At 35.1% G+C, this 14,064-nt stretch overlaps 1 protein-coding gene across 9 annotated transcripts in view; it reads left to right on the forward strand.

Moving 5' to 3' along the window:
- Positions 1-489: 489 nt before the first annotated feature.
- The window catches only part of carmil2 (capping protein regulator and myosin 1 linker 2), a 97,974-nt gene continuing 84,399 nt past the window's right edge, over positions 490-14,064 (forward strand). For 5 of the 9 annotated variants that reach the window (XR_015514404.1, XR_015514405.1, XM_087292446.1 and 2 more), the window contains exons 1-4: positions 490-765; positions 986-1,080; positions 2,497-2,547; positions 5,576-5,635. Coding sequence is in view for 4 of the 9 variants with exons in the window: in XM_087292446.1 (XP_087148572.1) it covers positions 729-765; positions 986-1,080; positions 2,497-2,547; positions 5,576-5,635 (243 nt within the window). In the remaining 5 variants the exon portion in view is untranslated. 9 annotated transcript variants of the gene reach the window in all.

Consider the following 14,064-nt stretch of genomic DNA (forward strand, 5'->3'; position numbering starts at 1 on the left):
CTAGAAAAATCACTTCCTGCCCTCTGAATATCTATCATCAATGTGAAGACAACCTATTAAAAGTACTTCATCATAAACAAATAACAATCTCTACAACTTTCAGGCAATTTTTAATGTGATTAGATCAAAATGTTCATAAAAACAGGTAGATGGAAACCTAGACTGACAGTTAGGCGTAGTGCCAGTAATTCAGAATTAGTCAGAAGGGTTTTCACAGTTTCAAGATGAACCTTACTCGAAAAATGCTTATTTAGCAATTTTACTTTCTTCAGTCAGCATTTATCTATTCGTATTTTTAAAAACGGTTTACGAAAATGCAACCTGACACATCTGTGAAGCACAAAGCCTCTGCCAAATGTCAATAGGTCAATAATTTGCCAAAAGGTGTCACACTAATCTCTGACTGAAGCGTCACACATTAACCTCATTTGCAAATATTGGTGTATTTGATTTACATCGGCCTATAAATGATTGTTGTATGTGTGAAATGGCACATTTCGAATCGACTGTAATGGATAGGATGCACTTCATGCAGTCAGGTGTCATATCCTGTCTTAGACCTGTACTCTCAAGCTGCGGTTTTCCCCTATGAGCATGAATCATAAAGTAGCAGGATGTGTGTATGTGTGTGTGTGTGTGTGTGTGTGTGTAGCAAGTGTCACACACTTGCACGAGAGCCAGGACTGTCGTCTTCACCGGGTTGTCACTGAATTTAGTGATCAACCATTATGGCGGCGCTGCCTGAGGTCCCGTTTTGCCTCAAAGGTAAGACTTTTATTTTAATCTCAGAATAAGCCACTGGAATATGAGAAAATCACGTATTGCTTTGGTTTGTTTATTATTTTTCCATGTTTGACATGTAATTGTTTGTGCAAGAGTTTGTGACCTTGCAACCTCAAGTTGCTCTAGGATTATATAACTGAACTGTACAGCATTTGATTTCTGCGTACAGTAGACTTTAAGTGGTTGTGTTTTTGAGTTGCAGAAGGTATAACCCAGTATTTGAAGCCACAAAGGGTTCAGTTTATGAGTTTGGTGCATCTCAACCAGGGCAAGGGACGCGCAGATAGCAGAGTTCTGGTATGTATACACAAACACATATATACACGTATATATAATAATGTACAGGATAAATTTATTAGACATTCCATATATTTCATTAGAGTGTTTGCATGCAAATGAGTTCCATTTATTATTTAAAACACAAAATACTGACTTTATTAAAGAATTATATAGTTTTAAAGTAAAATAAAAATGTTTAAACATTATTATAATTTATAGATTTAATTTTATTATTTATTTGATTTCAATTTAATGTAATTAAGTAATAATGCTTACATTTTGTTATTTTTTATAATATAAAGGGGGATAGTGTATTTAAATTTACAATACAAAAATGTTTTTCCAAATTTGTTGTAATTTTGTAACATTTTAAATTGAATATGTAATGTTGTATTTATATATTAGTAGATTATATAAGTTATAAACCATAGATGTGTTAAAACACACATTTAATATTTACAGTTTATAATGTTTTATTATAGATTCAGAGGTAAGTTTTTCTTTTGTTTGTGTTTTATAAAATTGAATATAAGAATAAGAATATATAAGAATATATATTGCTAATATTTAATTGCTATTTTATTGTACAAAATATGAGTTTGTCTATTGAGTATAATAGGTCTGTTATTGTGGTGATATCGCTTTATAAAATGTACATGTAAAAATATCTATTAAATAAAAAGCCTACATTTTTATATTTATACAATTCGAGTTATCCAAATAGAAGAAATATATATATATATATATATATATATATATATATATATATATATATATATATATATATATATATATATATATATATATATATATATATATATATATATATATAAAGAATTCAATATTTAAAAGCAATATTATATTATTTCACTCATTTTTGTGTTTAAACCATTTTATGAAATATATATGAAAAAAGATCCACAATGTAAAAAAGTGGGTTAAGTACATAACAGCTTGAGCAGTTTTACTTGATTTGCATGGGGTCAATGTCCAGTGGTTCTCTTGTGTTGAAGTGGATGTAAAGCCGCTCTGCTGGAGTAGAGATGTGCAGATTAAATAAATGTGCAGGTTTGGTGCGCTGCAGAGCATCACAGCAAGATTCTGCATGCACAGTCAGCAATGCAATGTTTGATTGCGAAACTATTTATCATTAAAAGCCTCATGCTTCTTTTCTGTTTTGTGAGCATTAAAAAGGGGAAAAACTGTTGCTTGTTGCTTTGAAAAATAAAAAAAAAACATCTAAAATTGAAACCAACAACAATATCTTCATGCAGGTTGCTGAACTATTAAACAGAAAGCCACAAAAACTGAAAACTGAAAGCAGCATGCAACTGAAAGAAATCACTTGATAGGCTGATGTTTAGAAGTTTTTTTTGTTTACCAGCAGATGGCAGTATTGGCTTATTTACATTCCGTGTGCCTCTCTTTTGACAGGTGATTTCGCAATGGAGAGCTCATGTGTTCTACAGCAAGCAGCCAGTGAAGGTGGGAAACACTGCACATCACTCAGACTAAACGGCAGAAAAGCCACAAATAATTTTAAAAGAAACTAATATATAAATATCCCAGTGATGGGTTGTGGCTGGAAGTGCTTCCTCTGTGTAAAATATGATAAGTTGGCGGTTCATTCTGCTGTGGCGACCCCTGATTAATAAAGGGACTAAGCCGAAAAGAAAATGAATGAATGAATAATATATATATTATAAAATAAATTAATTGTAGGTAAATATTAAATATTATGTAATATTTTAGTTATTGGTTGTCATTATTAGCATTATTAGTATTAAGAGCAAATAAATAAATATATTTATATAAAGAACTTTGTTGATTATTAAATTTTTAAATCGTATTTTTTTATTACCAAAAAAAAAAATTTAAAAAAAGAATTTTTTGACATAATATTTGATTTGGGTGTGCATTATACAGTATATATTTATTATGCATATGTGTTACACATAACATGAAACAAAACTATACAAAACAATTTTGTTACATAGATATTGAAATTTAAATATCATTTGATCATATAAATATATATTTTAGATCTAAATATAAACAAACATTTTCTCAAATATATACATGCATATGTGTATTTATATATGAAGAGTTCAAATGTAAAAACCTCTAAGTGCCGTCTGAAATTCTTCTTAGCCTCCTTTGAGATATTTCACTTTAAAGACCAGGAAAAGAACTTATTACTGATATTACAGAACAAACACACAGGAGCCTGATAAAAATGAGGTAAATTTCAGACAGCATTTAGAGGTTTTTGAATCTGAACTCTTTATTTATACATAATAAATACAACCCATGTAATACGTCAAGACTAACTTTTTGTTTTGATGCAGTTAATCAAGATTTATTTTTGTCCAGCATAAATTAAGATGATTTTGATAAAATACATAGCATAATTTATTTTGAAAATAGTGTTTATCATATGAACGTTTATTTGAAGAGTGGCATTTTTGTTTTATTTTGTTTTGTTTTGTTTTGAAGTAATACAAGCTAAGTGATTAATTAAGCAAAGTAGCCAAAAATCCAAGTAAAATCCAAGTAATGAAACTTGAAATGTTGCATAACCACTATCTACTATAGTTTTACATTCAACAAACATTCATTATTCAGAAATTATAATGCTAAACTTGATCTTCAGAACATCAGGAGTTTGAACTCTTCACACTCATTGCCAGGGAGTCAAAAGCAGCACATAACCTTGAACAGTGAATTGACACAGTGATGTAAATATGCAGCTGATAAAACAGCAGATTAGAAGCAGGAGGGTCAGTGGGTCACGTCCACCATTAACTCAAATTCCTGTATAGGGGGAAATCTTAGCAAAGCTCCATTACACTTTATATTCCCTTCAAGTCAGTTTCGTTTAATATTCCAGCTCAGAAACCAAACAGGTTTGACTGAGGCTTTTAGAAAAGACTAGACCAAAAGTCTAGGTAACAGGGTAAAACCAATGAACAGTTATATCCTCTATTTTTCTCCAGCTGATTTTTTTACATTGAGAATTCAAACTTATTCATATTTAAATTTTTCTAAAATTTAGGTAAGCAAATTTGGGCATAGCGTTTGAGTGTGTGTGTGACAATGCGAGAGTGTAGTGGTGTTTCCCATTAATGGGTTGTTACTATAGAAGGGCATCCGCTGCATCAACATATTCTAGAATGGTTGGCCATTCTAGACCCCTGATAAATAAGGGTCTAATCTGAAGCAAAATTAATTAATGAGTTTTCTGAAATGTTGTTTATCTAATCTATTATATTATTAATTATGCACTAATTTGCATTTATTTAAATGATGATATCAGGTACGAAATGCCTTTTTTGTAAATTTTTAAATATTTTGGGAGTTTATTTTTATCGCTCTATAATTAAAAACAAAATACTGCAAACAGTCAGAATTTTTTAAATATAAATATTTTTTGAATAACAAAAAATATTAAAATATTCTTTTGAGAAAATTTAAGATTTATGCAATAAAATTGGAGAAAACATTAGCCTTTAAAATATGTATTTTTGGTTCTGTAAATCTATTGCATTATAGACATACACACTACCTAACAAAAGTCTTGGCGTCGGTCCCAGTTGTAAGTGCAGCAAATAATAACTTGACTTCTAGTTGAACATTTGGAAAAGAGGCAGAGGGTAGATCTTTCTCATGAGCCATCTGTTGAACTGCATCCTAATCATCACAAATACTGAAGGAGACCTATTGGAACCCACATAGACCCAAGAGACTATAACAGAAATCAGTCAAGTTTGCTGAAGCAAAAATCATGGTTTGGGGTTACATTCAGTATCGGGACGTGCAAGAGATCTGCAGAGTGGATGGCAACATTAACAGCCTGAGGTATCAAAACATTTGTGCTGCCCATTACTTTACAAACCCCAGGAGAGGGTAAATTCTTCAGCAGGATATCACCCTAAAAAGCCACACAAAAAAGCCCCAAAAGCCACAAATCTTTAATTTGTCAGGTGGCAGAAAAAGTCTGCAACTCTGAAAACTGGACTTAGTGTTTCAATTTAGAATGTCTATGTTAAGCTTCCTTAATCTGTGTAAATCTGTATTGTAAAAGTGCTAGTGAAATCAAGATGAATTGAATTGAATTGAATTGAATTGAATTGAATTGAATAAAGATTTGGAACCACTTGAGGGTGAGTAAATTGAGTAAATATTAATTTTTGGGTGAACTATAACTTTTATAACTAAAAAGGATTGATGGTATTTTTAAGCTAAATTAGGCCTATTAGCTCTTAATACAGGTTACAAGGCATTATAATCAAAATCAGTATGATATTGAAAGTGCATGACTCAAATCAAGTTCCTGTGGAAAAAAAACACTTGCTCCAAAGCTCAACTTCTGTGTTTGAGTTTCAATGAGTGATCCAGCCTTCCTGACCCCCACCCTCTCTTCTGTTAACTTGTGAGTCACAGCATTTCCAATGCATGTCGATGTTAGAGAGAGTGTGTCTGCTGTTTACAGTGTTTGTGTCTCTCGCTGCAGGTGGAAAGCTCCTTCAGCTATCTAGAGATCTATGCCATCACCATCGACAGCATTGAGCAGGTAAGAGACACACTGATGGTATGCTCCAATTACAATAACCGACTTTTCTTTATGTTTTCTTTTTTAAAATATATATGATTGGATATTACATGTTGAGTACATAAAACAAGTGCTGCCATGACTAAGCTGCTGAAATGGCATTAAAACATAATCAATTGTTATAAAACACTTCGTAAAACATTGGCAGGTGTGATTTATCAACCAAAACAAACAACTATTTATAAATAATGTGTTTATATGTTATGTCATTGTGCATGTGATCCAATTTGTGATTTAGCCTAAATTCATCATATTATTTTATCTTTTTTTTTGCATTTATTTGATCCAAAATACAGTAATATTATGAAATAAGGGATGGAATGTAAGGGGGTTAATAAAGACTGTATTTCTTAAGCTGCCTTGCATGGAAGATGCTTGTACTATCAACATGGGAAATATGAGATCCTAATATTTACTGTCGTCTGTTTTGAGACTGTTTTCATCATAACTTCAGTGATACTATAAGACATTTAGTATTGCTTAGTTACTTTTATCCTACACTGTAAAACCTTTATTAAATGAAATGAGTGTAGTTAACTCAAAATTGACTGAAAGTTAATTCTACTCATTTGAAAAGTTTTGAACTCAGTGTTGAAGGTAGTGAGTTAATTAAATACCTCATTAATTCAACTTAAATGGAGTAAGTTCACAGTACTCATATAGATTAGTTTTTTTTACTCAAATGGTTCGTTGCAATAGCTTTCCTTAAACGGTTTGAGTTAACCACTTCCTGCTTTGCTACTGTTCGGACGTCTTTGCCACTGCTCCGCTCTTCGCACTCTTGCTTTTATATCTTATACCCTAATTTTAACTTGAGCCTATCAGCACAGTGCTCAAACAACACGGCTTGAAGATCAGCATCGATTCTACAAACTTTCTGGAATATAGCTTTACTAACAAGAAAGGAATTACCGTCTAAACAATCCTCCCGCTATCAGCTATCAGCTGCTTACATTCCGGAGACGGGAAGACACGGCTGTGAAAATGCCTCTGGATCGGATTAATTCAGATTCTCACTGCTGTACAAACTGCCACAAACTTCTACAAAAGATTGCAGTTCTTGAAACGAAGTTGCTTGCGATCCGACCAGAACTTCAGCTTCATTGTGGATTCTCTCAGCACACAGCCGGTGAGTCCCATAAATCTGTTCCTGCTACTGTTTTGAGCACAGAAAAACAGAAAAGAACTGTTGAAAATGAGCATTGGCATAAACAAGGTGCGAGACCAAAGGGTACTCGAGGGGTCAGATCATACGCTGCCGCATTAGCGTCTTCTACCCCAAATACAGCTCGGACTCAAATACAGCTTCAGAACAGATATGAAGTTTTGAGTAATATGGGTGAAGAATCCCCAAATGTAGTCAGACAGAGATCGCATGATTCAGCAACTAATTCTGCATGGAACAGAGGCTCAAGGCCGACTAGACAGCGGCATTCTGCTCCGATCACACCTGAGATAAGAACACTAGTCGTAGGAGATTCAATAATCAAGAATTTCAGGAGCAGATCTACAATGACATACTGCTTTCCTCATGCAACAGTTTCTGATGTAAACAAAGAGCTTGAGGAAATTCTGAAAAAGCACAAGACGGCAAAACGGATTATCATCCATGTGGGGAAGAATGATATTCGGAAAGAACAGTCAGAACTGCTCAAGAAAGATTTCTGTGAGCTCTTGGAAACAGCTGAAAGATTGAAGGTTCAGGCGTTCATAAGTGGACCACTCCCTGCAAGAGGGACAAATATGTTTTCACGGCTTCTTGGTCTAAATGTATGGCTACAGAAAACATGTAACAAGAAAGGACTGAATTTCATCGACAACTTTAATCTCTTCTGGAACCAAAGACAGCTGTTTACATCAGACGGCCTTCATCCAAACAAACTTGGTGCAAAGGTGCTAAAGGACAATATTTTTTTCTCCCTCAATCATCCATCAGCTGTGTATCCCACTGAACTGAATTGCAAACACACACCTAGCAAATGTTCGGATGACCACAGGACTTCAAATCAGCTCCTGAGTGGACTTGTGGCTGACGAATCACCCAAGGACAGTGATAATGCCACGCAGCCAAAACACCCAATGTTGATAGAGACACTATCAGTTGCCCTCTGCTCAACACAGGCAGACTGTGACGCATCAGAACAGCATCAAGTCTCGTCACTCAAAAATGATCCTCAGGAAAACATATTTCTGCAGACAGAATCTCCAGATGCACAGCCTCTGTCACCGGACACGTTCTCATTGTCACAATGTTCACCACTCTTGGGTTTTTCAAAAAAGATGGAGGAACTGGTATATGCTGGAACTAAACTTTCACACTCCATTGCCGCAAGCCCCCAGTTACCAACCAAAAAGCGGCCTGCTCCACAACCACCTATGAGCCCACCTGGAAGAGCCCTCAGATCACACCGCCAGGGCCCAAACAACAACGCCCCATCTTCAGCTGGTGAACACAAGAGCTCTCTGTGATGTGTGTCGGGGACCTGCTTAGATAACAGTGTCTTTATCAAATGTTTTCAGAACAAGCAGGAACCCAGTGTGTCTGTAGCTTTCTCTAAGCAGATATGTGTTGTGTTAAGTGACAGAAAACCAAAGACTTCATCAGGCCGTTTAGCAAATCATTCAAATCTGGTGTCTATTAAATGTAGATCTGAGACTACTATAGAAAAAACAGCTAAAACTGTTAAGTTAGCGCTTTTAAACATCAGATCGCTCAACAATAAGTCTCTTTTAGTCAATGATTTTATCAACACAAATTGCCTTGATTTTATGCTTTTAAATGAAACTTGGCTAGATGACAGTTGTAGCGCAGCAGTTCTGAATGAAGCAGCTCCTTTAAACTTTGACTTTTTGAGTGTTTGCAGAGCTAATAGGAGAGGTGGAGGCATCGCTGCCCTGTTTAAAGATGTGTATGAATGTAAACAAGTGTCATTTGGTGACTATCTGTCTTTTGAATATCTGAGTATAGCACTAAAAGGTGCTCCACGCATCTTACTAATCATTATCTACAGACCTCCAAAATATTCTCCAGCTTTTATTGAGGATTTTACAGAGCTGTTATCAATAGTAACCTCTGAATTTGATTATTTTAGTATTGCTGGGGATTTTAATATTCACATTGATAATCCAGAAATCAATGCTGTAAAAGAACTGATGACTGTTTTTAACACTTTTGATCTGACTCAGCATGTTCAAGGACCCACACACAATCGTGGACACACTCTTGATCTACTTATAACTAAGGGTTTACACATTTCATCAACTGTTGTTAAGGATGTGGCACTATCTGATCATTTCTGTATCTTTTTTGATATATTGATCACTCCAGCTATTAAAGACAGATCTGTCTCTGTCAGAAAGAGATGCATAAATGAGAACACTAGTGAGCAGTTTATGAAGGCCATATCACTAGCACCAAGTATATCTGCAGATTCTGTTGATTCTCTCCTTGATTTGTTCAATTCTAAAATTGAGAATGTCATAAATGACATCGCTCCTGTTAAAGTCAAGAAGATGACTGGCAGGCAAAAGGGATCTTGGACAAGGTCACCGAGAGTACAAATGATGAAAAGACAGTGCAGAAAAGCTGAGCGTATGTGGAGAAAAACGAAACTAGTAGTCCATTATAACATCTATAAAGACAGTCTTCATGCCTTTAATATGGAACTAAACACTGCTAGACAGACTTTCTTTTCAAGCCTTATAAACAGCAACTTAAATAATGCTCGTACACTCTTTGCAACGATAGAGAGACTCACAAACCCCCCCAGTCAGATTCCCAGTGAGCTCCTCTCTGAAAGCAAATGTAATGAGTTTGCTCATTTCTTCACTGATAAGATTAATAATATCAGAAAGGCAATCAGCTCATCCAATCAGCCAAGTTGTGTCGATATCAAACAAGCTCAACCACAACTTAAGAAATCAGACACTATGTCTGATTTCATGGCAATTAACAGCAAAATCTTAGAAGAGACTGTGCAAGCTATGAAAACATCAACCTGCAGTCTTGACACGCTCCCCACATCATTCTTCAAAACGGTGTTTACATGTTTAGAAATGGATCTTCTAAAAGTGGTAAATGCTTCACTTCTATCAGGGGTTTTTCCAACCTCACTTAAAACTGCAGTTGTTAAACCCCTCTTGAAGAAGAGCAACCTGGATAACACCCTATTGAGCAATTACAGGCCAATCTCAAATCTCCCTTTCATTGGCAAAATCATTGAAAAAGTTGTTTTTAACCAGGTCAACAAGTTCTTAAACTTCAGGGGGTGTTTAGACAATTTTCAATCGGGGTTCAGAGCACATCACAGTACAGAGAGCGCTCTTATAAAGATAATCAATGATATACGCCTAAATACAGATTCAGGTAAAATAACAGTGCTGGTATTGTTGGATCTCAGTGCTGCATTTGACACTGTCGATCACAGCATACTTCTGGATAGGCTGGAAAACTGGGTCGGACTATCTGGCATGGTCCTCAAATGGTTTAGATCTTACCTAGAAGGTAGAGGTTACCATGTCAGTATAGGTGACCATAGGTCGAGGTGGACACCCATGACGTGTGGAGTCCCACAAGGCTCGATTCTGGCACCTCTCCTGTTCAACCTTTACATGCTCCCTCTAAGCCAAATAATGAGAAAGAACCAAATCTCCTACCACAGCTATGCTGATGACACTCAGATCTACCTAGCCTTACAGCCTAATGACTACAGCCCCATTGACACCCTCTGCCAATGTATTGATGAAATGAGCAATTGGATGTGCCAAAACTTTCTTCAGTTAAACAAAGAGAAAACTGAAACTATTGTGTTTGGAAACAAAGATGAGGTTCTCAAGGTAAATGCGTACCTTGACACTAAAGGTCAAACGACAAAAAATAAGGTCAAGAATCTTGGTGTGACTCTGGAGTCAGATCTGAGTTTCAACAGTCATGTCAAAGCAGTCAGTAAATCAGCATACTATCATCTCAAAAACATAGCAAGAATCAGATGCTTTGTTTCTAGTGAAGATTTAGAAAAACTTGTTCATGCTTTTATCAGCAGCAGGGTGGATTACTGTAATGGACTCCTCACTGGCCTTTCTAAAAAGACAGTCAGACAGTTGCAGCTCATCCAGAACGCTGCAGCCAGAATTCTAACCAGAACCAGAAAATCAGAGCACATCACACCTGTCCTCAGGTCTTTACACTGGCTGCCAGTTACATTCAGAATAGATTTTAAAGTATTATTACTGGTCTATAAATCACTAAATGGCCTAGGACCTAAATACATCACAGATATGCTCACTCAATACAAACCTAACAGATCACTCAGATCTTTAGGATCATATAAACTAGAAGTTCCAAGAGTTCAGTCAAAGCAGGGTGAATCGGCTTTTAGCCACTACGCCCCTCGCTGCTGGAATCAGCTTCCAGAAATGATCAGATGTGCTCCAACATTAGGCACATTCAAATCAAGACTGAAAACACATCTGTTTAGCTGTGCCTTTACTGAATGAGCACTGTGCTGCGTCCGACAGATTGCACTATCATGTTTTTCTCTTCTTCTTCATTCTTTTATATCACATTTTACCTGTTTTTATGTTTTGTTTTGTTTTTATGCATTTTTATTATTTGTTTTTATTTTTATTTTACTTGTTTCTTTTATTCTTGTTTATGTAAAGCACTTTGAATTGCCATTGTGTATGAAATGTGCTATATAAATAAACTTGCCTTGCCTTGCCTTGCCTTGCCTTGCCTTGCCTAACTTTTTGGGTTTTACAGTGTACCGTTTATTATTACTGCTCATATTACGTGTGTTTATTTAGTGTATAAGTAAATAAATGTCTGTTTTAATATATTTAAAAGGTAATTCATCAAATTCTACATTCCTAATTGAAATATAGGTAAAAAAAGGAAAAATTCAGGATTCCTTGATGAAAAGAATAACATAGTAATTTTAATTGTGATGTAAAAGTCTTCACTCTCACTATTGTTAATGTAACATTGAATTAAATAGATTTCTAAAATAACAACACACTCCCCCCCAATGTGTTTAATGATATAAATACATGCAAAAATACAGATAACTCACATTTATCCAATTCAGTTTGGAATTATCTGATATTTGTCGAATTTGAGTTAATTGCATATTCATTGACAACTAATTTACATTGTGCACTGTTTTTTGTCTGTGTGTATTGTGTTTTTATGCTATACTGTAATCTTTAAAGGTCAATGTCTCTAAAGCCCTCAGAATCCATGTTGTTATAACTCCACCAAAGTGGTGATTATTGTAGAGTATTTTTAGATTTATTTTCTGTTTAAACTGCAGAGGTATTTATAGTATAATGTAAAGATTTAGTTAGAATTTGGGGAAGTTGATGTCATTTTCCTGTCCTGATGTTTTTAGATGTTTAAAACCTGTGGTTTTTCAACTTTTTTAAATGTTATGCTGTTGGGCAATCGATTTAAGGGGGATTTCAAGTGTAATTTGTCTTGAAATTTGAAGATTTTTTCAGACAAACAAATTGTGTGCATTGTTCTGAATCTGACTAAATGTGTTGGATTTTTTTATTGGTTTGGTTTGCTTTTACAACAGAACATTGAGATGTATAACATGTGAGAATAAGCAACACAATCGCATGGCAAATTCGTTCGTATTAATTCATATGATCTCATATGTACAATTTAGTATGATTTGCTTATTCCCCAATGACGGTTGAGTTGAAGGACAGGGTTGGGTGCCACACCTTCTTTTTAAAATCATACATTTTTGTACGACAGAGCTTGTACAAATTTGTACGAATTAACAAATAAACTAAGTTTTACAAAACGTAAAATAGTTATGTTTCCTTGTGAGATCAGGCTGAAATAACAGTTTTGTCATAGGTCACCTATTGTGTGCACCAATTTACATTCCTCTGCATTATCCATCAACATGCATATAGGCTGTCCACAGACACACACACACACACACACACACACACACACACACACACACACACACACACACACACACACACACACACACACACACACACACACACACACACACATATGAATAAACTGAAGAAGCCCCCCCGAGATGAAGAAGGCATGAAAGTAAGGCTTTTATATTTATGTAGGCTAGAAAATAATCTTTTGTAATTTTAATCCTTTAATTCCTTTTCATTTGTAAAGATATTTGTGTATTGATGTTCATCCTGTGTGTATTAAGCAGTGAGTAAGCAAGGCGCACAAATAACGCGCTCTTCGCTGGACTATAGACCTGCTTTGATCTGGTCTTTTAAACAGTCTGTTTTAGTTCCTCAAAATAGCTACGCGCCAGCAGTGCGCCTCAACAACAACCTCCTTTTTTAGACCAGAATGCCTATGGGCGCACATATGAGCGCAAATGCATTTGCTATTTAAACAGCGTGGCGCAAAACGTCAAAACGACTCTTGCACCAAGCTAAAACAAACAACAATTGCGTCGCGCCTTGCACCGCATTGCGCCGGGTGTATGATAGGGCCCCAAATAGTTTTTGATAGCAGTGGTTCCCAAAGTGGGAGTCAGGAGTGTCCCTGGGTTGCGGGACAATAACAGGGGTTCACTTGGTGATTTCCAAAAGTTAAATACATTTTTGTAGGATTGGTTGGTTTTTGTTAGATTAACAATGCAGCAATAGCATCAGCTGCAGCAGATTAATTTTATAGCACCCGGTTTAACTTTCTGACACCTTTATAACAAACAAATACATTAAAAATGAAAACAGACCACAACTGAACATTGAAAATGATTTTTGATTGATGATCTCCAAAATTACACCAAGAATAGACTTATGTTGAAAACATTGTGTCCACCAGTCTCATTAGTTGAGGTTATTACTAAATTAAACAAATTAATAAATTACTCTTAATTACTCAAGATTAAAAATGTTGTTAGACTGTTGTTTTTTGTGTTGTCAATTTGCTTGTGTTTATATAGGCCTATTGTTGTGTGCGCAATGTTTGTATATTTATAACCACCTCAAATGAATTTGGGCATTGTGAGTCATTTTAGGGGTTGCACGCTGAAAAGTTTGGGAACTCGTGGTCTACTGAAAAAAACACTGTTATACAATGACTTACCTAATTACCCTATTTAAGCCTTTAAATGCCACTTTAAGCTGAATACTAGTATCCTGAAAAATATCTAGTAATATATTATGTACTGTCATCATGGCAAAGATAAAATAAAACCGTTATTAGAAATGATTTTTAAACTATTATGTTTAAAAATGCGTTGAAAAAAATCTTATTTTCGTTAAAACAGAAATTTGGGGAAAATATATAAGGGGGCTAATAATTCTGATTTCAACTTTATATATCAGGTGTAATCAATGGATTGTCATGTGTCAAAGGATTTCAAATGCATGATGTGTTGTCTCAC

This window comes from Danio rerio, chromosome 18, assembly GCF_052040795.2.
Source record: "Danio rerio strain M-AB ecotype USA chromosome 18, GRCz13ab, whole genome shotgun sequence".
Lineage (NCBI taxonomy): Eukaryota > Metazoa > Chordata > Actinopteri > Cypriniformes > Danionidae > Danio > Danio rerio.